At 43.6% G+C, this 27,399-nt stretch overlaps 1 protein-coding gene across 1 annotated transcript; it reads left to right on the forward strand.

The window, feature by feature from the left end:
- The first annotated feature begins 334 nt into the window (after positions 1 to 334).
- Positions 335 to 17,930, forward strand: LOC144739520 (uncharacterized). Its single transcript, XM_078622463.1, is given in 22 exon segments — positions 335 to 497; positions 6,045 to 6,344; positions 7,398 to 7,435; positions 9,837 to 9,907; positions 11,463 to 11,569; positions 11,664 to 11,880; positions 11,959 to 12,124; positions 12,405 to 12,622; positions 12,939 to 13,074; positions 13,651 to 13,837; positions 14,096 to 14,394; positions 14,759 to 14,902; positions 15,134 to 15,272; positions 15,364 to 15,405; positions 15,681 to 15,795; positions 15,946 to 16,059; positions 16,487 to 16,755; positions 16,972 to 17,077; positions 17,230 to 17,510; positions 17,622 to 17,641; positions 17,643 to 17,724; positions 17,815 to 17,930. Coding segments are annotated over 22 exon segments (3,330 nt in total).
- The last annotated feature ends 9,469 nt before the right edge of the window (positions 17,931 to 27,399 follow it).

Consider the following 27,399-nt stretch of genomic DNA (forward strand, 5'->3'; position numbering starts at 1 on the left):
GTGAAATGTTTTTGTATACAAGAACAATTTAGGGTGAAATGCATTTTTGGTGACTTCTTGGTATGCTTTGTAATGGTTAAATGTAACTAGAAACAGATAAAATGTTTACAACAGTGCATTTAAAACAAGGGATCTACACAAATAAATAAACTGTACAATTTAGTACAGTCGATGAGGTCTTCACTGTGTATCAGTCATGTGGCATTAGAAGAGAACTAATTCATTCATATACAAACATTTGCCATTCACCCTTCAAGTACCAGCAATATTTATTCAGTTTATCTCGTGATTGTTGCACAAAGTGGGTCAGAACTGCGGTGTATCAGTTGTAGCCATGGTAACCCATCCAGAGGGTTTAATTGGTCACTACAGCTCTGTGTATCCTAGCAACAACTTCGGGCTTTGGCAAGAGTGCAGCAGCCTGGGCCAGTTGGGGCAGCAGAGTGTAGGTGGAGGTGCACAGGTACTGAAAGAGATCCTGGAATCCTTGGAGATGAGTGATCACTTGGGGTGGGACACCTAAAGACCGTCCCAGACGTAGCAGCAAGTTCCTGTTGTCAGCAGAATCCAGCAGCAGGGACAAGTCCTGGACGGAGTCATAGTCCAGCATTTCAATGCCCTTACCTATCAGCAGAACAACACTAAAATCAGAAATGTGAATAAGTCCTTGAACATATACATTTCTTTGGCATGTTGCGCCTGAAACATGCAAAAACATGTAAATGTGAAGGAGCCATGTACCTTGAGCTATCTCCCATATTTTCTGCAGTTTTCGCTCCATCTGGTGAGCAGTGAAAAGATGAGTGGGACAAAACACCAAGATCACAATTTTTTTTTATCAAGTTTGTATAGTAAGAATAAAATACACTAAAACATTATAATTAAAATTTATCCAGTTTATCCTGTTTGTACAGCAACAAAATATATATATGGTTAATATAATATATATATATATACAGTCGTATGAAAAAGTTTGGGCACCCCTGATCATTTTCAATTTTTTCCTTTATAAATCATTGGTTGTTCGGATCAGCAATTTCAGTTAAATATATCATATAGCAGACAAACACAGTGATATTTAAGAAGTGAAATGAAGTTTATAGGATTTACAGAAAGCGTGCAATAATTACTTAAACAAAAGTAGGCAGGTGCATAAATTTGGGCACCCTTGTTTTTTTATTGATTTGAATACCTTTAGCACTAATTATTGGAACACGAAATTTGTTTGGTAAGCTCACTGACCCTTGTCCTACATACACTGGTGAAGCCAGTCATGAGAAAGGGTATTTAAGGTGGTCAGTTGCAAGTTGTTCTCCTCTTTGCATCTTCTCTGAAGAGTGGCAACATGGGAGCCTCAAAACAACTGTCAAATGACCTGAAAACAAAGGTTGTTCAACATCATGGTTTAGGGGAAGGATACAAAAAGCTACCTCAGAGATTTCAGCTGTCAGTTTCCACTGTGAGAAACATAGTGAGGAAATGGGAGACCACAGGCACAGTTCTAGTTAAGGCCCGGAGTGGCAGGCCAAGAAAAATCTCAGATAAGCAGAGGCGAAGGATGGTGAGAACAGTCAAACTCAACCCACATACCAGCTCCAAAGACCTACAACATGATCTTGCCGCAGATGGTGTCACTGTGCATCATTCAACTATTAAGCGCACTTTGCACAAGGAGATGCTGTATGGGAGAGTAATGCGGCAGCAGCCTTTTCTGCGCACATGCCACGAACAGAGTCGCTTGAGGTATGCTAAAGCACATTTGGACAAGCCAGCTTCATTTTGGAATAAGGTGCTGTGGACTGATGAAACTAAAATTGAGTTATTTGGACATAACAAGGGGCGGTATGCATGGCGGAAGAAGAACGCAGCATTCCAAGACAAACCCTTGCTACCCACAGTAAAATTTGGTGGTGGTTCCATCATGCTGTGGGGCTGTGGGGCCAGTGCAGGTACGCAGGTCGCATGGATTCCAGTCAGTATCAGCAGATACTGACGAACAATGTTCAAGAATCAGTGACAAAGTGGAAGTTGCGCCGGGGCTGGATACTTCAACAAGACAACGACTCTAAACACTGCTCAAATTCTACTAATCAGGCATTCATGCAGAGGAACAAGTACAACGTTCTGGAATGGCCATCTCAGTCCCCAGACCTGAATATTATTTAAAATCTGTGGTGTGATTTAAAGCGGGCTGTCCATGCTCGGAAACCATCAAACCTGACTGAACTGGAGATGTTTTGTAAAGAAAAACGGTCAAAAATACCTTCAACCAGAATCCAGACCCTCATTGGAAGCTATAGGAAGCGTTTAGAGGCTGTTATTTCTGCAAAAGGAGGATCTACTAAATATTAATGTAATTTTTCTGTCAGGGTGCCCAAATTTATGCACCTGCCTACTTTTGTTTAAGTAATTATTGCACGCTTTCTGTAAATCCTATAAACTTCATTTCACTACTCAAATATCACTGTGTTTGTCTGCTATATGATATATTTAACTGAAATTGCTGATCCGAACAACCAATGATTTATAAAGGAAAATCTTGAAAATGATCAGGGGTGCCCAAACTTTTTCATACGACTGTATATATAATATAAAATAATATATTAAACATAATAACATAAAATATGTATTTCTGCTTTTGGTAAACAGTTTATCAAGTCAGCAAATTAAAGCTCAGGCTGACTTAACCCATGAGTATGAACTGAATCTGTATCTTACTTAGAAATGTACTTTTAATATGAAATTGTGAGTTATTGTCTTAAATTACTAAATCTATGTCCTATCTCAGTGGTCGCCAGCCCCCTGCCCTGTTAGTCTCCTACACAGCTTATTCAAACCAGCAGCTCATTATCAGGCTTCTGCAGAACTTCACATAGCTTCATCATTTCTAGTGTGTAGGAGCAGGGTGACATTGAAACCATGCAGCAGGACAGGGGATCTCCGAGCAACAGGGCTGGGTGACACTGTTATATATTATTGATCAGCAATTATTTTAAAAAACACAACACCGTCATTTTAATCAACACATGTATTGATTGACTACAATACCTCCTCCATGGAACTGAAATTGCTCTGCTGCTCCTCCAGTGAGATGTGAGAGTTTTTCTCATTGGAGGGCTTCACGTTGGTGGTGACATTAATCACAATGGAAGTAGGATGCACCTCGTTCTCATAGCATCTGGATGGAGTAGACACTGAGGTTGTAAATATTTCAAAAACAAATCCACACAATCAAAAGAATATGATATAACGCAGTGTCTGTAATCAGACCGTGGAAGCTCTTTAGTCAGAGGAGTGGTCTGTGAAAGGAGCTCTGCTGAGTTGGCTGCACAGTCTGTGGAGCTGGACTGAGGTGGATGTTCAAGGTGTTCTGGTCCAGACATCAGTCGCTCAGGTCCTGGACAGTGGTCAAGGACCTGCTCTGAACAGTATGAATGAATATGAGAGAATTGTAATGATGCAAATATGTGGATGGAAATGGAAGAAATGGCAACTTACTGAATCTCTCCACAGTCAGAAGGAAAGCCCACAGCAGCAGCGCAAATAAGAAAATCAAAGACGCTGTTGCGGAGCCAATCAGGATCATTGAATGTGTGTCTTTTTTGATTCCTTGTGTTTTTTCAAACATAAAATGAGTCATGTGAGACGGACGGTCTCAGAATAAACCACGAAAGATCATGAAGTGACTCACTTTTCTCTTCAGGAGCTTTAAACTTGCCCATGTGCACAGTGACAGCGACGTCTACCAGAGAATAACAACTGTAACTGTTCATCTCTGAAAATGAATCAGTCCCACAAACATATGTGATCAGTGTCCTATCAGTCAGTTGCCGGTTTACATTACCTGCTTTGGTGCGATGAGCTGTGAGATGCAAACAGTATTTATGGACATTGTCCCCGTTGTGACAAGGAACACAGGGCAGCTCCTTCTTTCCTGTGATGCTCTTCAGCTCATAATATCTGTGCAGAGACCCACATTTATTTATACAGACAGAAAAAAACTTGTGTTTGCCCTAATTGGACAGTGATTATGTGGACTGGTTGTTCCTGGATGTGGATGTTACTGACCCCGGCAGGCACTGCCCACACACTGCATCGCTGCTGGAGGTGCACGCCTTATCCTCCAGGCGATTGAGCAAATTACACTGAGTGCATCTTCTGCAGGGATCCACATCAGTGCCTGTGCTGAATGTTCTCTCCTCACATGGCACACACACCGCTCTGCCACCATCCCCAAAGCCACAGTCCTAACATGGATACAGACTGTCAGTCCGAGTGGCAAGAAAAAGAACACTAAGGGGGAAAAAAATGCTCCAGCATCTGTGTCACCTCTGAGAGCTGCTCTCCGGGTCCACACACAAGGCATTCAACACAGCTGCCATTAGAGTGTAAGAACTCTGTGGGGTCACAGCGTGGCTCCGATCCTACTATCATACACCATACCTGAGGAAATACAGATCAGGGCCCCATTCCAGAAAGCAAGCGTAAGGAATATCCTGAGTTTATTTCATCTGGAAGTGAGGAAAAACTTTCAATTTCGGAGGGTAAGGTAAGAAGTAAGGAAAAAAAAGTAAGGAAAAGTCTGCAGTTTTCATTTCAGGAAAAAAAAAGCTCATTTGTCATATTTACCATAAGCATGGCAGGATATTCCCACACCTCCATTGGCGAAACCTTCCAACGTCCCTTGAAGCGCTGTAAGCACTTTATGAGATACCAGAATGTTCTCTGAAGACCTCAGACGGTGGTGGGAAAGCTCTTTGGGATTCCCCTTCATTCTGCATCACTCTGACGCAAGAGGGGTCCCCAAGCGACCGACCAATGAATCCATTCAGCCCACTGTCTGCGCGTCACACCTAGTCTTCTCACATTCCCTCTTCAGCCCCCTTCTTTGGTCAAACAGGAAATGCATGAATGAGACCTTTGTTAACGTGCCACAAAAAAAGTCTGTGTGTGTTTGCAGGCTGGAATGGAATCTTTCCATACTTAAGTTAGTTAGTTTAGTTTGGTCACTGCCCTGACAAACTTAGATCTACTGTACGTCCAAAAGTTAGCTTAGCCACACAGAGATAACACAGGTGGGATGCGCAGTTTGGCCATAGATAGGAGTTATGGAGTCACTAGATCTGAAAGGATCGGCATAACATTCATTAAGATTTGTCTCTTTAACGAAGGACTGTACTGTGCTATCAACGTCAATACAGCTCAGGGCGAGACGGTCTGACTCACAGACAAACCTGGGCAATCTTCCTCTCACATAGGAGCCAGTTAGATTTGTTTGTGTTTTAATCACTGGAGAATTATTGTAAAGCACAATAACACTGCAAGAAGATTACTTTGATTACTTTGTTTGCAGAAAGTTTTATGATGGCAACCAGACAAGTGAAACACACACACACACACACACACACACACACCAAACCTGTACACACACCACCAAAGCTGTAACCAAACCAAACATTTTGCACAGGGCTTATCGACTTTCCACACTGTTCAAGCCTGGTGTAATGGTAATTAATACCATTAAAACTTTATGAGCCGCTGAAACGAATACAGAAATCCTGCAGTCCGGATTCATGTGGTCCTTATACTATTGTGCCTGTTTGTTGGCTTTATTGCTGGTGATTAATAAGTAACTCAAGGAGCCAACCAAGAGGGTGTGGAAGGTCCTCTTATAGAGAAATAAACTGACAGCAAACTCACAGCTCAACCAGCTTCTCTTAGGAATCTAACTTATTGTCCAGACTCCAGAAGAAGGAGATCATCATGGTAAGTGACTGAAAGTAAGTATGTGTTCCAAGTGGATGCAAATTAAACATATATCTTTGTCATTGTTCCCTACAGCTGGTAAATAGTTGACTGGGGGTCAGATATTTCCTTGTGCTGCCATGAAATCTGTCATTGGCTCATATCGGCTCACTCTCTATCTGTGTATACACTTGTCAGTGTGTCTTGTGGACTCAGGTAAAACCAGATTAAATACATTGTTATTGGTTGTCTTGATCATCATTTCTTGTCCAATGCGCTGTCTGTTCTTTCTGTGTTAGCCTCTGGCAGTACCAGCCTTTGGGGCAAGACGCTCCCGTTCAGAGGTCGTCCATGTGTGTGGCAGCTACAACCAGATGTCATTCCGGCCCTCAAGGAGCTGAGTGTATGTGTGCTCTTACGCCGCAGCCATGACACAGACTGGACGGGTTTTGTGTACAAAGGCCCAGGGGGCCAACACATCGAGTTGGGACTTGGGGGCACCGGTACGCAGCTGTTAGTGTGGCTGTTTGGGGTAGAGAGCAGCTTGGCCAGTGAACTACAAATTGATGAATGGTACTCTGTCTGTCTCACCTGGTCCGGCAAAGCCCAAAGGCTGTGCGGATCTATATAAACGGAACAAGGCAGGATGAGGCCTCTGTGAACACTCACGAACATCCTCGGCATCTGTCTCCGAATGGGACTCTTACTCTGGGGGTGTCTCATTACGTGGATGCAAGTGGTGTAGTAGAGCCAGAGGATGGGACTGATTTGCTTGGTGAGATAGGTCTGTTCAGGATATGGGCCAGAGAATGGAGTGAAGAGGATCTGAGGAGGCAGAGCTGTACCGACGGAGATGTGGTGAGATGGGACCTGCAGCAGTGGAAACACAACTGCCCCCCTGAGCCTGATGACAGTCTACAATGTGGTATGTGGCCTCTTTCTGTTGCATGTCATCATTGCCCAGTAACAGCTGATAAAGTAACTGAATGACTCGTAGGCCTTTAGCACCTACAAACACAACTTACAGTAGGTCAGAGAAGCTGTTTGGTTGTCCCAGAACAGGTCAAGCCAGCAAATCTGTTTCTTGATCTTTCCTGAACATTCTTTCTTTTCTTAGAATGGTCAGTCTACAAAATCAAAATGTGGACATCTGTCGTTCATTCTGCAAAGCCTGAACACTGTCCGCTGTCACTGGAGAAAATCGCAAGAACTGGGTATGGAAAGCAGAATATGTCGATGTGTGTTACGACAAACGATTTGTAACAGTCCTAACTTTGCTATCCTTTGGTCAGTTGGTGAGCATTTTTCCCTCGCAACGTTTCTGTCCATGACATGTTTGTGTCATTGCCAAGGTACTGCAACACTCCTGTCATGCAAACCCATATGCATTTTGTAAACTGAACTAATCATGCATGCATGCATTTGTTCCCCAATACAGTCGGACCTGCCTACATCAGGTACAAACTCCGGATTGCTCTGTTTGATTTTCTCCATGGAAAAGAAAGTAGTAATATCCTCTCAGACCAGCTGATAAGAAAATTTCCATAACTGATTAAAGTATGTACTGGATTAAGTCAGTATGTACTGGATGTATTGAAACTGTAAACACATTTACTACGCTTTAATAAGGATATGAATCATGTGTTTTCCAGGAGTCAAGAGCAGTATCAAATTCCAGCTGTGGCACATGGTAAGCTGAACTGAAGTAGAAGTAATTGCCATAAAGTTTATGACATGAAAAGAATCTTAATAAATTCTGTTTTCTGACTGCTGCACAGGTGTCATACAGTTCTCATACTAACATATCACAATGAGACAGAAACGTGTGTGTATTTCCTCCTGATCACTTAGGTATTTAGATTGCTTCAATAAAAAAACAGTATGTGTAAACACATTAGCAGTTCCGTATCTTTCGGATATATTTCGTAGCTAGACAGGTGATAAATATATATAAAATATATATATATAAATATATGTCTTACTATATTTTACGTATGACTGAGACATTAATCAGTTTAATCTTGATTCGCTCCTCACTGGTTTCTCAGTAACGGCTCATACAAGAACATGGCAAGAAATGTTTCCTGCCTTTCTCCAACAACACTCCTCTGTGTGAGAAGACCATAGAACAACACTGATATGGACCCACACCTCATATAAGATGCAAAACTCTACATGTCCTTTATTTATCCAGTTAAAACCAGTCAATCGATTGTCAAGTTATGTTTTTTCAACCTTATTTCGACCTTAAATGTCAGACCTCTTATTTCCTGTTATTGTCTCTGCAGCTGTGATGCACAAATATGTTTCATCTGAAGGTGTCACCTATAACACATTGACAATTAACTAGACACTGTGATTTGCTCCAAGTTTCAGCAGCGAAGTCTACGTCAATGTGTCCCCTGCTGCTAGCGTGGAATTGGTTCAGACAAACATCGCAGCATTGCTGATTTCAAACTTCTCCAATGACGTCTTCATCCTGGCAACTGATCCTAAAAGCATCAGTGTCCTACCTGTGGGTGCGTTTGGTCTGATATACTTCATTGCTCTTGACACAAAAATATAACTTCCATATTTGTTCACATTTGTCTTAATATCTGTCTTCATATGTTCATGTCACTTTATTCTACATGAAGATGGGTGATGCAATTGCAACATTTGCAGAAAAGGTTATTTTTGGTTGCATCATGCAACATTTTGTGGGTAATGAAGGTGTAAAAGATAATGAAACTAAAGAAAAAACAAAAACCCCAAATATGCATTTCATAAATTTTTTGTCATATTTTATCATTGAACCTTGACTTAAAGATCACTTGATATGATGTGACAACAGGAAACCTCTATATGATGTTTCATTTCAAAGATAATGATGCTTTATCAAGGGTCAACACTGTGTATAGATTCTCATATTTTCCTATGCTCATAAACGCTACAGCTGCTTGACAACCGACGCCCAAACATCAGTAGAGCCTCTTTTCCCTGCTTGTATTTACAAGCAACCTGGTGATTTTGCAGTTTCACAAAACGTTTTTTATAGTCTCCATAATAAGAGCATTTATCTACTTGTGTCTTATCTTTTATTCAGAGTTATTTTCCTTTGGGACAGAAGCCAAACCAACTAAGAACACTGGTGTAACTTCCTCAGGTAAGCATGCGCACAAGAAGAGAATAAGTTGTTGTAGTTTTTGTCTAAATGGAACGATACTTGGGTTCTATGGGATCTGATTTGATTCACAGAAGCAGATCGACCTGCTAATACGTCAACAACAAGAGAACCTCCAGATCTCAACAAGACTGTCGGTCAGTTTTTTGAATTCGCTCAAGCATTCTGTCAATCTGACAACTTCATTCTGCTGTCACCTTCAGCTCGGTCAAACAAACGATCTGTGTGTGGAGGAAATGCAGTTGCACAGTACGACTGGAAGACCTTGAAAATATAATTGTAGTTGTCTGGGTGCAATACAAAAAATGTTAGATTGAGAAAACAGCAGCAAGGATGCAGCTATTTTGGGGCAAACAGTTAAACCAGATCACATTAGCTGTATAAATAATCTAAATGTTGTGCCAGAAAACTTTACCCTTGGCCACAGAAATCATTTAAAAAGGACTGTATGGCTTCCTATGAGATCTGGTCAGGTCAAATTATATCTGTTATTGATCATGTTTGGATTAATAACATAATCCCATCAGCAATTAGCTTTCAGAGAAAATTATGGCGAGAACAACTGTGTCATCTTCAAACAAAAGAAACAATTTACAACCTTGTGCTGTCAGAGCGACTCTCAAGGAAACCTGTTTGGGAGCCTTCACAAATACTGGAACTGCTCGTTGCAAACGTTTGGTTTGGATAACTTTAGATAATACAGAAAGTCCTTCAGTTGCATCGGTATCTTGTTAAAGCACACAGCACTGTAAGATGTGTTGTGTATTCCTGCAGTTGGACCAGATACATTTTTCAGAGTTAATGTCACACTGGGTATGATGGGTGACCCTACAGACCCAAAGGAAACCATTAGGAAATGGGTAAGACAACACTACAAATGCACTTTGAAACTTTTTATCTTTTCACACTGTATTTTTCTTCTGGAAAGCTGAAAGAAAAACTGGAGGTGAACGACACCATGGTTGTGCTGAACCTCATCATGATGGAGAAAGTTTGGAGGTGTGTCCCACTGCATTATTTAACTGTTATACTACTACAATCAGGCTTATTTTTCATTAACAGTCCTCTCTGTTTTTATCATTTCAGGGACAACAATAATGGACTGCAGGTGAATGTTTATTTCATAGTAGTGCCATGACAGACAGCCTAAGTGAACTTTATTTTATCTTACAGTGATTATGGTTAATACTGGACTATTTATGAAGTAAATTTGGCAACAATAACAAACACTCTGATTTCTTCTACTTCAGATTTCCCAGAACCAACAGAATGAGTAGGTAACAGTAAGCCAATTCTGAATTCTCTGTAGTTGGATGAACTGACGTTTACATACATTTTTCATCAACAGATATGATTGTAGCTTCCACATTCAGGAACTCAACAGGAACAACATTTCAGAAATCAAAATGTTTGTTAATGCTGCCTTGAAGGCAACGTATGAAGATGACTCCGTCGTTATTCAAACTGCAGATGTGGTGATCAAGCACATAGGTATGTTGGATTTCTGAACACAAAGAAAAATGTGGTTTCAGTGGTCAACGTGCACTGTTTCTCTTCCAGAGCCGGAAAATTGTTTAGAAGAAATTACTGCAACAGTATATGGAGAATACATTTGGGCAGAAACATTTCCTCAAGTCAGTCAAGTCATGGGATGCAGAAAGCCCCATTCACAAAGAGCTTCCAGGCATTGGTAAGATATGACCCTTGGATGTTTAACCTGTAAATATACTCCATTAGATCTGTTTGTTTCCATAGCGACAGCTCTGCCGTTTCAAGCTGTCGCATCACCCCGAGACTCTGACGCCACACATACAGTAACTTTGATAGCTCTCTGTCCACCGGCATCTCTGAGCAAAAATCTTTTTCCCTCCAGTGAACACTAATAAGGTTTCCCATTCCTCCTTAAATCATCTCGAGCCTACTACATTTACTATTTTTATCAGTCAAGGGTCAATGACTGATGTGATTTCTTTGGTCTGTTAATGAAACACTGGATTTATTATGATTAAGATTTAAATCTAATTATATGAGAGGATTTTTTTTTAGCTTTAGTTGTGTGAATTTTTATTTCTCCCTGCTGTTTGGGATGAGAAAAAAAAATAAATCACATTTTTGATTGTGTATATGTTGTATATATTGAATATGTATAGCACTTTAAAGAAACCCTTTACCAAAAAAATCATGGTGCTGAAATATAATGTCCTCATATGTGTACGCAGGGCCTTAGGAGGTTAAATCACATTCATTCATTTTCTGCCGCTTAATCCGGTTACGGGTCACAGGTGTGGAATCTATCCCAACGGGCAAAGGGCGGGGTACACCCTGGACAAGTCACCAGCTCATCGTAGGGCCACATGAAACACAGACAACCACTCACACAAACACACGAGGACAATTTATAGTGACCAGTTAACCTCAGCATGCTTTTGGAGGTGGGAGGAAGACAAAGTACCTGGAGAGAACCCACACAGACACAGGGAGAGCATGCAAACTCCACATAGAAAGATCCCAGGTTAGAAAAAAGTTTTCAATGTATTTTTTCTTCTCTCTTCAGTGAGTTACACATCGAAACTGACACAACAAGCTGGGCGTCTCCTAATATGACAAACTGCCTTCCACTGGTGACAATTTCAGACCTTGATAATGTCACGGTCACAACTGGTAATAATAATCACATTTAAAAATTTCTTGGAGTGAGCCTTTCTTGTGCTTTCTGTGTCCCAGCAAATCCATCTACAGTTTTTCTGGTTTGCAGATAACGCAGCAGAAGTTGTGGGCATGATTCAGGATCTTGTAAATGATCAGCTGGGCAACAACGCGGAGCTCACGTCCTCTGACCTGGACACAGTGGTGAAAAAGCTCAATCAAGCGGTTGAGATCAGCGTCGTCAAACCGGCTGTCGGCACGCAAATCATCAATATTGTCGCTGATATCTTGCTTTCTAAAACAGATGTCACTCCAGTGGCTGGCGTGTGAGTGGAGACGAATGAAAACCGGTTCAGTTTAAGAGATTCATTTTAAGAAATCAATCCGTCTTTCCTGTCGGACAGTGTCCTCAACCTGACGGACATGATGGGGAACAAAATGGATTTTCCAGGTGAATCTAAAAGTGTGACAGCCCCCTCAGTGGCCCTGTCCATGATCAACATAGTTCCAGATGGATTTAGTGGCTTCACCTTCAGTGTGTCCTCCACCTCATCAGTCCAGCACCCAAAGGTAAAACACCCTGAAAGCTACAATAAATATTCAATAAGATCCTTTCTGTTTTCTTGACTTCCAAAATGGTTCCACATGGCCTCCTTTGGTGAAGGTGATGGTTAATAAACAGACGCGGTGGCCTCAGAACACACACACACACACACACACACACACACACACTTCAATAAGCCATCCATCCATCCATCCATTATCGTCCGCTTATCCGGGGCCGGGTCGCGGGGGGCAGCAGCCCAAGCAGGGACACCCAGACTTCCCTCTCCCCAGCCACCTCCTCTAGCTCTTCCGGGGGGACCCCAAGGCGTTCCCAAGCCAGCTGAGCGACATAGTCGCTCCAGCGTGTCCTGGGTCTTCCCCGGGGTCTCCTCCCGGTGGGGGCATGCCTGGAACACCTCCCTCGGGAGGCGTCCAGGGGGCATCCGATACAGATGCCCGAGCCACCTCAGCTGGCTCCTCTCGATGTGGAGGAGCAGCGGCTCTACTCCGAGCTCCTCCCGGGTGACAGAGCTCCTCACCCTATCTCTAAGGGAGCGCCCTGCCACCCTGCGGAGGAAACTCATTTCAGCCGCTTGTATCCGAGATCTTATTCTTTCGGTCATGATCCAAAGCTCATGACCATAGGTGAGGGTAGGAACGTAGATTGACCGGTAGATCGAGAGCTTCGCCTTTCGGCTCAGCTCCTTCTTCACCACGACGGACCGGTACAGAGACCGCATTACTGTGGCCGCTGCACCGATCCGCCTGTCAATCTCACGCTCCCTTCTTCCCTCACTCGTGAACACGACCCCAAGATACTTAAACTCCTCCACTTGAGGCAAGGACTCTCCTCCAACCCGGAGGGGGCAGGCCACCTTTTTCCGGTCGAGAACCATGGCCTCGGACTTGGAGGTGCTGATTCTCATCCCAACCGCTTCACACTCGGCTGCGAACCGCCCCAGCGCATGCTGAAGGTCCTGACTCGAAGGAGCCAACAGGACAACATCATCCGCAAAAAGCAGAGATGAAATCCGGTGGCTCCCAAACAGGACCCCCTCTGGTCCCTGGCTGCGCCTAGAAATTCTGTCCATGAAAATAATGAACAGAACCGGTGACAAAGGGCAGCCCTGCCTGAGACCAACATGCACCGGGAACAGGTCCGACTTACTGCCGGCAATACGAACCAAGCTCCTACTCCCAGCGTATAGAGATCGTACAGCCCTTAGCAAAGGGCCCCCAATCCCATACTCTAGGAGTACCTCCCACAGGATGCCACGAGGGACACGGTCGAACGCCTTCTCCAAGTCCACAAAACACATGTGGACTGGTTGGGCAAACTCCCATGACCCCTCGAGCACTCTGGTGAGGGTGTAGAGCTGGTCCGTTGTTCCACGGCCAGGACGAAAACCACATTGCTCCTCTTGAATCCGAGGTTCGACTATCGGTCGAATTCTCCTCTCCAGTACCCTCGAATAGACTTTCCCAGGGAGGCTGAGGAGTGTGATCCCACGATAGTTGGAACACATCCTCCGGTCCCCCTTTTTGAAAAGAGGGACCACCACCCCAGTCTGCCAATCCAGAGGCACTGTTCCCGTCTGCCATGCGATGCTGCAGAGACGTGTCAGCCACGACAGCCCTACAACATCCAGGGACTTGAGATACTCAGGGCGGATCTCATCCACCCCAGGTGCTTTGCCACCGAGGAGCTTCTGTACTGCCTCGGTGACCTCAGCCTGGGTGATGGACGAACCAGCCTCTGAGTCCTCCGTCCCCGCTTCCTCTACGGAAGGCATGACAGTGGGATTGAGGAGCTCCTCGAAGTACTCCTTCCACCGCCCGACAATATCCCCAGTCGCAGTCAGCAGCTCTCCACCTCCACTGTACACAGTGTTGGTGGAGCACTGCTTCCCTCTCCTGAGGCGCCGGACGGTTTGCCAGAATCTCTTCGAGGCTAACCGATAGTCCTCCTCCATGGCCTCCCCGAACTTCTCCCAGACCAGAGTTTTTGCCTCCACAACCGCCCGGGCCGCGGTGCGCTTGGCCTGCCGGTACCCGTCGGCTGCCTCAGGAGTCCCACGAGCCAGCCAGGCCCGATAGGACTCCTTCTTCAGCTTGACAGCATTCCTTACTTCCGGTGTCCACCACCGGGTTCGGGGGTTGCCGCCACGACAGGCACCGGAGACCTTGCGACCACAGCTCTGAGCGGCTGCTTCGACAATGGAGGCGGAGAACATGGTCCACTCGGACTCAATGTCCCCAGCCTCCCTCGGGAGCTGGTCGAAGTTCTCCCGGAGGTGGGAGTTGAAGACCCCCTCTGACGTTGGGTTCCGCCAGACGTTCCCAGCAAACCCGCACTGTTCGTTTGGGCCTGCCAGGTCTGTCCGGTTTCCCCCGTGGCCAGCGGATCCAACTTACCACCAGGTGGTGATCAGTTGACAGCTCCGCCCCTCTCTTTACCCGAGTGTCCAAGACATACGGCCGGAGGCCAGATGACACAACTACAAAGTCGATCATTGACCTCCGGCCTAGGGTGTCCTGGTGCCACGTGTGCTTATGGACACCCTTATGGACACCTTCAATAAGCCAGCAAACTACAAATCAGCAAACACCAGACTCACAGTCAATATGTGTTAAATGTCTCATTATTTTGTACTTCAGGTTTTTCTCAACCAAAGCTTCATGGGTGAACCGCTCCCAGGCACTGATGCAACAATCTCTCTGCCTCCTGCGATGCACGACTTCCTCCAGCCTGGAGGGAGTCGTGTTCAGTTCCAGTTTTATGCAACAGACGACCTGTTCCAGGTACAGTCACATGAATCTGTCCTCCACGGTTTTCTTTGTTCCAGGATATTCTCCTGCTTGGTCAACTTTCCAGATGGACTGGAAGAAACATTTTATGTGCATCATGCTTTTAATGAGACATTCAGGGTCTTGCAGATAATGCAATGTTAGCTTAGCACAGGCCAAAGATGAAATGTCAAATGACTGATAAGGTTGATTATTTGTCCGTGAATGGAAACAACTCTTCTACAGGACCCACGAACAGCCAACACAACACACAGCACCCTGACGTTGAACTCGTATGTAGTATCTGCGAGCGTCAACAACAGCCATGTCAACAATCTGGAGGACAAAGTGCTGGTGACTTTCAGCCAATCGAACACCCACACAGGTTTGAAATTCTTACTTTGTCACTCAACTTTAAAAAAAAATTGTGCATTTTATCTCAATTTCCTCATTACATTCTCGTTTTTCATAGCCAGGTGACAAGGTGCAGTGTGTGTTTTGGGACTTCCAGAGAAATGGTGAGTTGTTTATCATTTATTCTTTCCGTTGTTTTTTTTCCCGTGTTTATGGGAAATCAGCCTTTTATGCAGAAGTTGTGTGATTGCTGCTGTGTGCATCAGGTATTATCTATCTTGTGGGGGACTATTTAAATAGGCACATGGAAAACAAATCACAATGAGCTAAACAATGAACGTATTTCAGGGTTTAAACCTATTATACGTTTAGAGTGAGGTTAGTTTTGGCTTAAATAATTCTCCATAGATGTCAATATTATGTCGTGTGTGTGTCGCAGGTGGGCGCGGTGGTTGGAACAGCACAGGCTGTGTAATCCACAGTGTGTCGCCTCATCAGACCAGCTGTCACTGTAATCACCTCACACATTTCGCTGTGCTCCTGGTGAGTCACTCGTGTACTTTTTTTACAAAGTGAATCAGAAAAAAACAACAACCTGCAACAGCATACAGTCCTGGTCAGAGTATTTATCTGCTGATGAAGCAGCGGATATACCGGTTGTAGATGTCAACTGTGTTGTTTGTCTGCACAAGGACGTGTCCCAGAGTGCCCATTAGTGATGCAGACAGTCAGATTCTGACGGTGATCTCTTATGTCGGATGTGGGCTTTCCTCCATATTTCTGGGCATCACTCTTCTTACCTATCTCACTTTTGATAAGTCATTCATCAAACATTGTATAAGCTCAAAACATTAACTTCATCTTTTTTGATGACAAATGGTATGAGTCACTCATCATCTGTCCACATAACAAGTTTATGGACATTCTCCAAGACCAGTTTATTTCAGTTGATTTGAATTCATGACTTTACACAATAAAAGTCTGAGGTTTAAGCAGTGAGGAGGATTCTTGGAAATAAGTCAAGCACAGATCAAAATATTATCTGGAGTATGTAACCATCATTTGCAATGTTGTTTAAAGAACTGTCAATAGAAAGCTGCTAATTTTCATTATTAATATTGTGTGCGATTTGTTTGCTTAAACAGAATTTTAAGATGAGTTACATTATGGTCGTTCCTTCTTTGCTTATATTTAACAGCTGCATGATTTTGACTGAATTCCTCTATTATCACCTTTCACGTTCAGAAAGCTGCGGCGGGACTACCCCTCAAAAATACTCATCAACCTGTCAGCCGCGTTGCTGGGGTTGAGCTTGGTCTTCTTACTTGACTCCTGGCTCTCGTCCTTTTCCAACTACGGACTGTGCATTGTCACTGCCGCAACACTGCACTACTTCCTGCTGGCCTCCTTCACCTGGATGGGCCTGGAGGCCGTGCACATGTACCTCGCTCTAGTCAAAGTCTTCAACACCTACATCCCTTCTTACATCCTCAAGTTCTGTGCCGTCGGGTGGGGTGAGGCAACGAGAAACGTTTGTCAGGAGCAGTGAAGGGGCTCCGAAGGATTCAACCTGTAACATTTCAACCACTAGATGGAAATAAACGTCAATGTTAAATTTCACGGCAGCCATTGCCACTGACTAGTCCATCCACAATCACTGTTGGGATAAATCACAGGTTTTTCGAAAAGAAACACCCTTAGCTGATCCAGACTCTCAAATGTTCTTGCAGGTGTTCCATTGTTCATCGTCTGCCTGGTACTGGCCATAGATAAAGACGCTTACGGCAGTGCTTTGCACAAAGAAGCTGCATTGACGCTTCAGTCCACTGACCAATTGTAAGTCCTCAATCATGAGAAGAAAACAATTATGTTCCTATCTATCTTTATCTGAAAAATTGTACAAATATATCAAAGAGGATGTGATAATATCGGACAGCACAGACGTCAGTACACACTGTCTAACTCTCTCTGTACCTGTGTTATCTCAGCTGCTGGCTCCAGGATGACGTTTTCTTCTACGTGACGGTGGTGGCATTTGTTCTTCTTATCCTCCTGTGCAACATCGCCGTGTTCACTGTGGTTCTGATCCAGATCAGACAGACTAGGGCCAATAAGCCGTCAGCAAACAAACGCAGCTCTGTGCACGACTTGAGGGCAGTGGCCAGTCTCACAGTGCTGCTTGGCCTGACGTGGTCCATGGGCTTTTTCTCCTTTGGGCCTGGCAGGGTGGTGCTGCTCTACCTGTTCTCCATCTGCAACACTCTACAGGGTAAAAATAAGATTTCAGCCACGTATACACAGAGCACGGGTCTTCTTCTGTACTCCAATGCATTCGGGCACTTTATCCGTTCTCCAGTGTGTCTGCTGTTCTGTCCTACAGGTTTCTTTGTCTTTTTCTTCCCACTGTCTGATGAAAGAGAACGTGAGGAAACAGTGGAGAATCCACTTGTGCTGTGGACGTTTGCGGCTGAGTGATTATTCAGGTAACGATGGACTGGAGACATCATGCTGCTGCCGATCCAATGTGAGATGGGATTCAGACGTGTGTGCTCTCCTTCGTCCTTTCTGTTCAGACTGGAGCCGCACTGTGACAGCTGGTGGCCGCAGGCAAAATCTGATCAACTCGGACTCTGTTGCCTCTGACAGCACAACAACCACCACCAGAGTCTCAGACTCCTCCACGGGATGAAGTCACCACAGGGGGGTGTGAGAAGACCCCTGTCAGTGTTAAAATCAGATGTGGTCAGAGAGGGTGAAACCCCTCTTTGTGTGGGTAGGGCAGCGAAAGAGGAAGGGAGCAGATGACGTGAAAATTAAATTGTTGTAAATTGGTGTTCCCAGTGTCTGAAGCCTTTATTAGAAACATAAATACATTTAATAAACTTGGTGAATGAGGGTTTAAGGGAAGAAAATGAATCCAATAATGTTATTTGCGGGTGTATGTGTGTATTCAGGTGTTTCTTCTGACATACTTTTGTCCTTCCACTGCAAATCTATTCATGTTTCCCTCACTTAGATGACGATGCAGCAATAAATAATTTTCATGTGATGAAACATCAAACAAGTGCAATCATTTTTTTTTCTTTACACTAAAAGTTACTGACACAAGAAAAACAAAACCTGGAGTTGTAATGTCATTTCTTGTTAAATACTAAAATCAACTATTGACAGAAACCCAGAATTTTAAATTGTAATTCTAATTTGAGCAGACCGGACTGAAGCTGCTTCCACAGCAGTCTACAGTCTTCCCAAAGACTGGAAAGCACTGGGAGCTGAAGGAACAATGTCCCAGTGGTGAGCTAGGGGCCCGAACTGGATCCAGGAACAGATGGTATACTACAGTAGAGCTTATAGAGGACACACACGGAAGAGGAGGATGTTTGGTCAGTCAGTCGATTTAAGGTTTCACACTGACTTCACTGCCAGTAAACTGTCATGTCAGAGGGTTCTTTTTGTTTTGTTTTTGTTCAGAGCTGAACTCACAGCTAACAGCACAGCTGATTGCAGGTCAATCAGTGAATCAAATCACATAATTCAAAACTTCTTGGGGGAACAGCGATGTGATGAATCGACAAATACCCTTTGACTTGTCAGGTGAAGCCATTTGCTCAAAGCGCTATCATCAAGAGCGTTTATCTTTTCTATGTACAAGTTTAGTTAAAAGAGCCGCAGATGCAGAAGCAAGCTTGATTAAATATGATGTTTTTGTTTTGTCAACAAATCATTGTGCTGAGTTTGTGTTGGTCTCTCAATGTCATCAACAGTCAACTGTTTCCTTCAATTCAGAGAAGCACTTATTGGTGAGTGTAACAGAGGAATGTTCAAAGTGACTTGCAGATTCTGGATGAACTCGCTGGATGACATTCTGTTCATAGCTGTGACGCCTCCACACACCCTCGCAGTCTTACATGTTAGGTTACTCCTGGCAGATCTGAGAGGGAAATGTTTTGTCTTTAGATGATAAGAGGGAAGAGTGGGCTCCTGACTGATGATCAAACTGGAACATCCCAATATTTGTGGCTGCCACTGACGCAGGTAAACACGCCGGCTTCCATACACAGCTCAATGCAAGGACGTACTCGCTGATCATCTGCCATCAATCACTGGGTCAGGTTGGACTTGTGATGTAAGTTTAAGATTCTCCTTTTATACGAGTGTGTGATGAATAACCGCCTGATTTTCTACAGTATTTCAACTGAATGTTGAGGAGAGCTGATGAATATGAACAGCATATTTCACTGCTTTCATGGTGGTTATGCTTTATGACTTATGTTTACATACAAGGTGCAGTTTGCATACGACTTTGGAAACTCAGTTTTTCAAGATGTCTGTCAAATGTCTGTCTCACTACAATGGGTCCTTCAAAAAGCACATGGTGGCTACGCGGTTAGCACCTTTTGTGGCAGCCCAAAACTGACTATTGATGTGGGATAATAACTGAAAACTCCAAAAACATTTGTATACATTTGTATACTTACTTATTTTCATGTCTGTATGTATGTTGTCGGCCAACAATACAACCTCTGAGCATTTGTCCCTGTTGTTGAATTATCAATTCTCTGGATGAAATGATTAACAGACCTGACTTACTATAATTTAATATAAATCATTCTTCTAATTCTTCTAATCAATCATTTTACTGATCTGTGTATATGTAAGTATACTGACACAAATTTCCAATGAAGCACTTACATTTATTCTAATCTAGGATTGCAGGATATTAACGTAAAAAAAATCTAATTGATCATCAATTAGATTTGATTTTTGATTTGAGCTCATATTAGAAATAATAAATGTGTCATAATTGTTTATGTTGTGTTGTAAGCTTGAGTCAGTGAACAAAGCAAAATCCTACGCTGTTTTTAACACTGAATGATCTGTTGAATCATTGGTATCAGTCTCGACTGACCCATGGAGGAGAAGGCAGACGATCCCATCGCAGTGAAGGTGGAGGAGCATTCTCAGTGTGTCATCCTGACCTACTTCCATGGAGACATTGGCAGCATGGTGGATGCTCACTTCAGCCGGGCTCTCAGTAAAGTCTGCAGGGCCCAAGGCTCAAGCAGTGAGGACGAAGAAAGTCCGCAAGTCAATCAAACAGGGTGAGTGAGGTCACTTTACTGACTTTAATCTGGGAATGACCTCTCACTGTAGGGGGGGGTTTTGTATACCCTGCAGAGGAAACCAGCGCCTGCCGAGCCGCTGTGCCATACCCGGGCTCACAGCTCCCTGCGCTGTCAGCTCGTCACTTGACCATCGGCCCAGCAGACGAGCCACCTGTGCCGTGGCACTCCCTGGTCAGCCGGGCAGGAGAAGGCCCGGGGCTGCCGCCGGCTTCATACACTATGTCCCAAGAAGGGGCTGAGCGTCACTGGAGAGCAGTGTGCCACGTCCCTGCTCAACCTGCTGCATAGTGACCGCACGGAGATGGGGCCTAGCATGGCCTCCAGCTCCAAGCCAGAGCTGCTTCCCAGCTGGATGGTGCCCCAAGGGTTCCGAGACTCTGTGGACCTCACTGGAGGCTTTGAAACTGGTGAGTGTTAAGCTGTTATGGTCATGTTTTAATTTGTTGGTTAGCGTTTAGTCGCATTTGAAGTCATAAGCAAGTCCACTGTATATAAGTGTAACCGATTGTCCATAATAATCATCTAGGCATTCTGTACTGGACCGTCATTTCTCCATAGATTGCCAGCATATATTTATCGAGAAATGTAGTTAAATGAAGTTAAACAAGTTAAAAAGGAAAATGTGTTTTGAATCTTGACCCAGTAAAAGTTTGCCTCCTGCATCGGTTATATGTTTCATTGTTTCTCTTGTCTCGTCTCATTCTGAATTATCGGAGGACCCTTTACGTCTGTTTTTGCATCCTCTCCGCTAAAATAAAGGCACACCTAGTGATGCCACAATCTTTACAGTTTTTAGTCCTTATTCAGAGCATATTTTTATTAATATTCATATCAATTTCTTGGAGTCCTGGTGTTATAATAAATTCTTGGAAACGTCGGTATCATGATCAGTAGAAACATTAGATGTGCACTAATGTTTCTATTAGAATAGTCAGTGCGCTAAGTGTCATAAGATAACTTTTGTTGTGAATTGGTGTTATATAGCTAAAATCTGACTTGATATGTCCAGACTTATCATTCGTGTGTTCATTACTGATTTGTCTTGGTAACTAATGCTATTTTCCATGTAATTTGGACACATTTTGAGAACTGTTGCTACATTACTTACGCATGTAGGCTGCCCAGGAATGTACCCACGTTGTGTCCTCAATATGTTCTCTCTCTGTCAGGACGGCGCCTGGACAAGAAGGACTTGTACTGGTACTGAAGAGACGCTGGCAGTCAGAGCAGAGACATAAGAACTTCTCCGCACATGGCTGAGATGCTACGAGGCCACCTGGCCTCTCAGTTTGCTCCGGCCCATTAGATGGTTTTCCATCTGAGAAAACAGAAGGAACATTCCCTTCCTTGTCGAGTCCATGTTTCAAGGAAACAATCAGCTCGCTGTAATTAGAAGGAGAAAAACCTTCTGACAGGGAACTCTCTCTGACAAACCTGTTCTTCAACTCTCATTCTTCTTCCAAATCTCTGAGCGTTGTAAATGTTGCTGTTCCCCTTCCAGTGAAGTTGGATAAAGGGCATTTTCTTCCTCTTCGTGGGCCAGCAGGAGTAAACAGACCAGTATTAAGTTGAACTGTGAACACTGACAGCCTCCTGACTGTGTAAATGTTTGTGTTAATATCCCTGGTTTGTCTGGTGACTTTTTGTTGTCATGTAAATACAAAAAATAAACATATAATGACTCTGTAATCTTTATATAATCATATATAAACTTGATTAAATCACTGCCCTTCATGCAAATTAGACCTATTTCTTCTGATCCAAGCTGTGTGGACAGACATTGTCACGTAACCTTTCACACTGAACAATAGTGACACCTGATGGACATATTGTTCCTCCCTGTTTAAATACCTTACTGCATATTTCATCAGATTAATCCAACATCTTATAGTGATTGAATATATGTGATAAAATTAAATAGAGAGTTCTATATTATATGGATTGTTCTTTGGAAAGACCATTTCAGTGTTACTTTCAAAGTTGCCAACTGAACACTTCTATCACCTGGAGGTGTCATGTGGATGTGAGTTTTACCTACATTCATACAAAAACTGTTTGCTAGGACACACATCATCTCCCTCCCAAATGTCCTCGGCTCTTTGCACCTTCATTCCCCATCCACATGTCCTGGTTCATTAAGGGAGGAAAAGCAGGTTGTTAAAGTAGCATAACGGACGTGTGGTTTGACATGTCTTTCATAGCTGAGGGAACATCTTTGCACCTTGAGTCTAATGAGGAAGGTCGCGTTTTATTCTGACTCCGCAACGACGTGAGGTTCCTCCTGCAGCGAGAACAAAATGTGGTCAATGAGGATTTTCACGTACACATACATTAACTGACTGTGGTCTTTTTCTTCACATTAATGCTTGCTGTTGCTTTTTTACTCTTTCCTGTTGTGATGTGTGCTGCCTTCCACAGTCTCTCATACAGTCCTTTGAGTGAGCAATAGGTGGCGCTGCTGAACCCTCATCCAGGTCCCACATGTTATGTTATCTGGTTCAGCCCACATTCATTAAACTGACAAAATGAAAGATATTTATGTCTAACAAATGATTCATATTTATATTTATAGATTAATATTCCCTGGTTATGCAATATCAGTCAAATATAAAATTCAGTCATCTCTGTGAATATGATGATGGAGAGCACTGTCTAACTAACTTGATGAATTTATTGATTATTAAATACTCTTATTCATCTTGTGAGAAATAGCTCATCAAGGTTTGCACACATATGATGTGAGTCCCACCGTGGACTAAATTAACCACCAGTACAATGAACAAGTTTCCTCCCAGTGATTAACCAAGTATCTCTGATCCTGATTCCGAGTGTGATCCATCTGTGGCACATGAGTCTATGAAGCTCTCACCACCTGCTTCTTTTGGGGGAATCATGGTGTCAAGATCTGCATTTCTTTGCAGCTTCCATCCACTGTCTGCCACAGATGGAGGGATCATGTATGTCCACATGCTATGGCTGAATTATTGATGATACTGTGCAAATATGAGTCTCTCCCCATTTGGTGCTGCATCAACCATGGCTGGATGAACAAATGGGCTGATGAGACACTCGGCCCAGGGCGGAGGTGCTGGATCAACCGGTGCATTTTACAAGCTGTAGTGCTTCAGCTGAGAGCAAGAGGGTTTGGAGGATGGAAGCACTATCCAGTAATTGGAAATTTACATGTTTTATTACTCCTTTCACACACAGAATGTGTAGAGTGCTTTAAGGTGGAAAAGCACTATAAATGTGAAAAAGACAAACATGCATGTACATTTTCCACCACAACGCACAGAATAAATAAATAAAAACAGGAAACGATGCTGATAAGGAACAGTGTGATGATTCGTTTCAGTCTTTCAGGTGTTTGTGTTTTGTTTCCACCTGGACGACACTTCTCCATGCATGTAGGAGTACATCAGATGGATGTGGAAGTTTTTGTCAGAAAATATACATATTGCATCTTACTGTGTTAGTTGGGCTTGTTGTTTGCTTAAAGATGTTCACCACTCATCCGAGAAGCTTCATCGGTACTGAACTGATTGGTGGGGAGTTCTGCTATGCTAAGTCTGGGTCGTTGGGTTCCTCCTCCATTGTTGTCAGAGTCCTCTACATACATATTGCATCCTTTCAGGGTTTTTGGGTGCCTGCAATCAAGACGCAACGGGAAAAAAGCTGAAGTGATAATACCAAGTCCAAGATCGACAGAATTTTTCATTGATTGTTAGGTTCTGTTTTTTCTGATTCACACTGAACTCGCCGGCCAGTCCTGTCCATGTTGAGTCTTCTGATCTGTGGATGGTCTGAGCAGGGATTAGAGGCTTCCTACTTTGGCCTGCTCCTGCAAATCTCCTGTGTGTATTACAACATTTGTCTTAGTCAGACTCAACTATCATAAGCTCTGGAGCAATTCTGGTTTCTCCCCCATTTCCCACTTTTTGTACTAATGGTGATTGAAGAACAGAGTCCTGTCTTGCATAAACTCATCCATGTTTAAATGTCTTCCTTCAGTTTCTTGTCTGTGACCCAATTTCAGTCAACTGATTACAAAGTGCTTTACGTGGGAGGAGGTTCCTACTGGTCTCATCAGCAAGGCAGCAGCTATTCTTCCTGGGGTCAACCACTGGCTTTGGCGTTGTAACTTGTCTGATATGATATAATACAGTGATGACCGTGGACCAGTAGCATACACGATAATATAAACTGCCGTGGGAATGTAATTATCTAATTGATGTTTTTCATTGAAGATATCACTCTCTAATCATGAGTTCTTCTTTGTTGGTTGGTTATCTCCCAGACACAGGGAGAGCATGTAAACTCCACACAGAAAAGCCCATAAAGTCTTTACATCTCTCTCTGCTGATTTAAAAAACAGGAAATGGAAGTGGTCAGCCGACAGAATTTGTTTCAATTTATTTATTGTTCCCTTCGTGAAAGTGCACAGCAGTCAATTGCAAAATGAATATATAAAATCACAATACATGCTTCAAATCAGCACTTTTCATGAATTGAAAGGAGCAGAAAGAAGAATATGATTCTTGAATAAAACAAAGAAAATCCAACTCAAAAGGACAAATGCCAATTACAGGCATGTTTGATTCTTTCTCCGCTTTAAAGGGCTCACATGGCGTCTGGGGTGTAAGCAGCACAGACCCAGGAATGGGAAGATGCTTTGGCTGCTGTGGATTTCAAGGGATTCTTATGAACAATTTCGTTCCACTGTATCTCTGTTTCAAACACAAGATTGGCAGCAGTCGTGAAGGAGGGAGAAAAGACGTGCTTCATCCAATGTCAGCAGGTCGTACAGACCATAATCCCTCTCCCTGTTCCTTTTATTCCATGTCAGGAATAATCTGGTTGATCTGAGGCCAGCAGTTATGTAGAATAGGAGGGAAGGGACAATTGGAAGAGTTAGTGCCTGCCTTGATTAGTGCCTGTCGAGTTGTAAATAAGCCACTAATGCTGATTGCAAGGGGGATATATTTGTGTGTGTGTGTGTGTGTGTGGGGGGGGGGGGGGGGGGGGGGGGGGGGGTAGATTTTAAGAGACACCAGTGGCCATAGCAAAAGAGATTTGCAGATATTTCCCCTGTGTTGGCACAGTCAAAGACCAAGATGATGCAAGAGAAGCACATTCTCAGGAACCAAACACAACCACAGGAATAAAGCAGACGTTATGTGTGGTGCTCAATTTGTGCAATACTGCAAAAAGTAAGTAGGAGATGACATTACCTACAACAATCCAACCCAAGGTTTTACACAATGCAAAATGCTTCACAATACAAAATGGTGTGCAGGTAGAAAAAAACCTGCTAGTAATAACAATCGGAACACAAGGTGACCCTGTTCTCAGATGTTGAGACAAAAACAGCAGCAGCAGAAGAAGACAAAGCCATTTACTGTCATTGTCATTGGAAAAAAGGTGAATTCAATTGTGTAATGCTTTAATTTCAGTGTATTATAATATAATAATCAGGTCTGGATTTGAGACTCAAAACTTGAAATCTACTTACACTGAGCAAATAAATACTGTGTGATGTTAAAGTTGACTGGACAAAAATAATAACAGAGGTGAGGGTCAACTTTAATTTTATTTCCAGTGACATGACTTTTGACCTCAACGACTTGATACTCTTCAACAACAAAATTAAAATCTCAGCATGATACTTAATTGATCATTGTAGATTACAAGTTTGGGTCAATCCACCAGCCCTGTGCAGATATCAATTCAACAGCAGTTGAAAACATGACTGGGACTCATCCAAATGGATGAACAGACTTGAGTTTACAGACTCAGGCAAAAATAATTACTTACGCAACTGGATGGGAGCAAATAACTCAGTTTGTGGGTGTTTAATAACAAGCACTAGCTGTAAAATGTCAAAGGCACGCTGTTGTTTTTGAATCTTTCAGACTGTTTGTACTTTGAAACTTGGAAACATGGAACAAATGAAAATGCTGAACAGGTGTGAAACTTTCTTTGTTGGTGACACACTTTGCAGTCTGGCAGAAGTGGCAGCAATGAATGTGAAACGCACCGCTTTGCAAAATCGTGCCAAACTCAAATCATTCTCTCCAGTGACATGTTTCCATTGCAACTTCAGTTTGGACACTCACTTCATCTGGCCCACATTTGGCATTAAAAAAAATCCAGTAACAGCAAGCTTCTCTTCTTCTTTTTTTTTGGAGTTTGATTCATGTCTCAAAATAAGCCTGGAGAGAGGCCATGCATTTTGGAAAAGGGGGGAATTTGGGGGATTTACTCACAGGCCATTGTGATCACAGGGACTCATTAGCATGACTGAAGAGATTGTGGGAGAGAGGAAGAAGAAATGAACGGGAGAGGAGTGTGTGTGTGTGTGTGTATGTCACACAGATGGGGGGAGGGTATTTGCGCACATAGGGGTGCAGGGCATAAATAAGTGTGTTGGACCCTCGGTGAGCCGCAGCAGCGCGGGGGGCTCTGCAGGGTCCCGTCCAATCCTCCGCTACTTCGGCTATGGTCCTCCACGTCCGCGGCTCCAACTTCAGCACCACGGACAGCTCCCTCTCCGGGCCTGTGCAGGACTCCAGCGCGCCCCAGAGCCCGGGCGGGCTGAGCCGGACCGGGCACACGGTGGTGGCCGTCTGCCTCGGCTGCATCCTGGTGGCAGGAATCCTCAGCAACTTGCTCACGCTGCTCATCTTCGCCAAGTTCCGCTGCCGTCCGCTGCCTGTGGACTCCCATCAACGTGATCCTGTTGAATATCAGCCTCAGCGACATCCTGGTGTGCGTCTTCGGGACCCCCTTCAGCTTCGCGGCCAGTTTGCACGGCAGGTGGCTCATCGGAGAGTTCGGATGCAGGTGGTACGGGTTCGCCAATTCCTTCTTTGGTGAGTGTCATCTGTGTAGGGGAGCGACGAGAAGCTCTCTTAGGACTTTAGTTCAAGTGGTTTGGTGACTCGGTTGGACTGATGATTGATGTAGGAAAGTGATGACAGAACTGTGTCACGTGAGAAGAAAGGGAGTGTGAGCTTATTTTTATAGCGAAGT

Source organism: Lampetra planeri, unplaced genomic scaffold, assembly GCF_965212315.1.
Source record: "Lampetra planeri unplaced genomic scaffold, kcLamPlan1.2.h2 scaffold_1543, whole genome shotgun sequence".
NCBI lineage: Eukaryota > Metazoa > Chordata > Hyperoartia > Petromyzontiformes > Petromyzontidae > Lampetra > Lampetra planeri.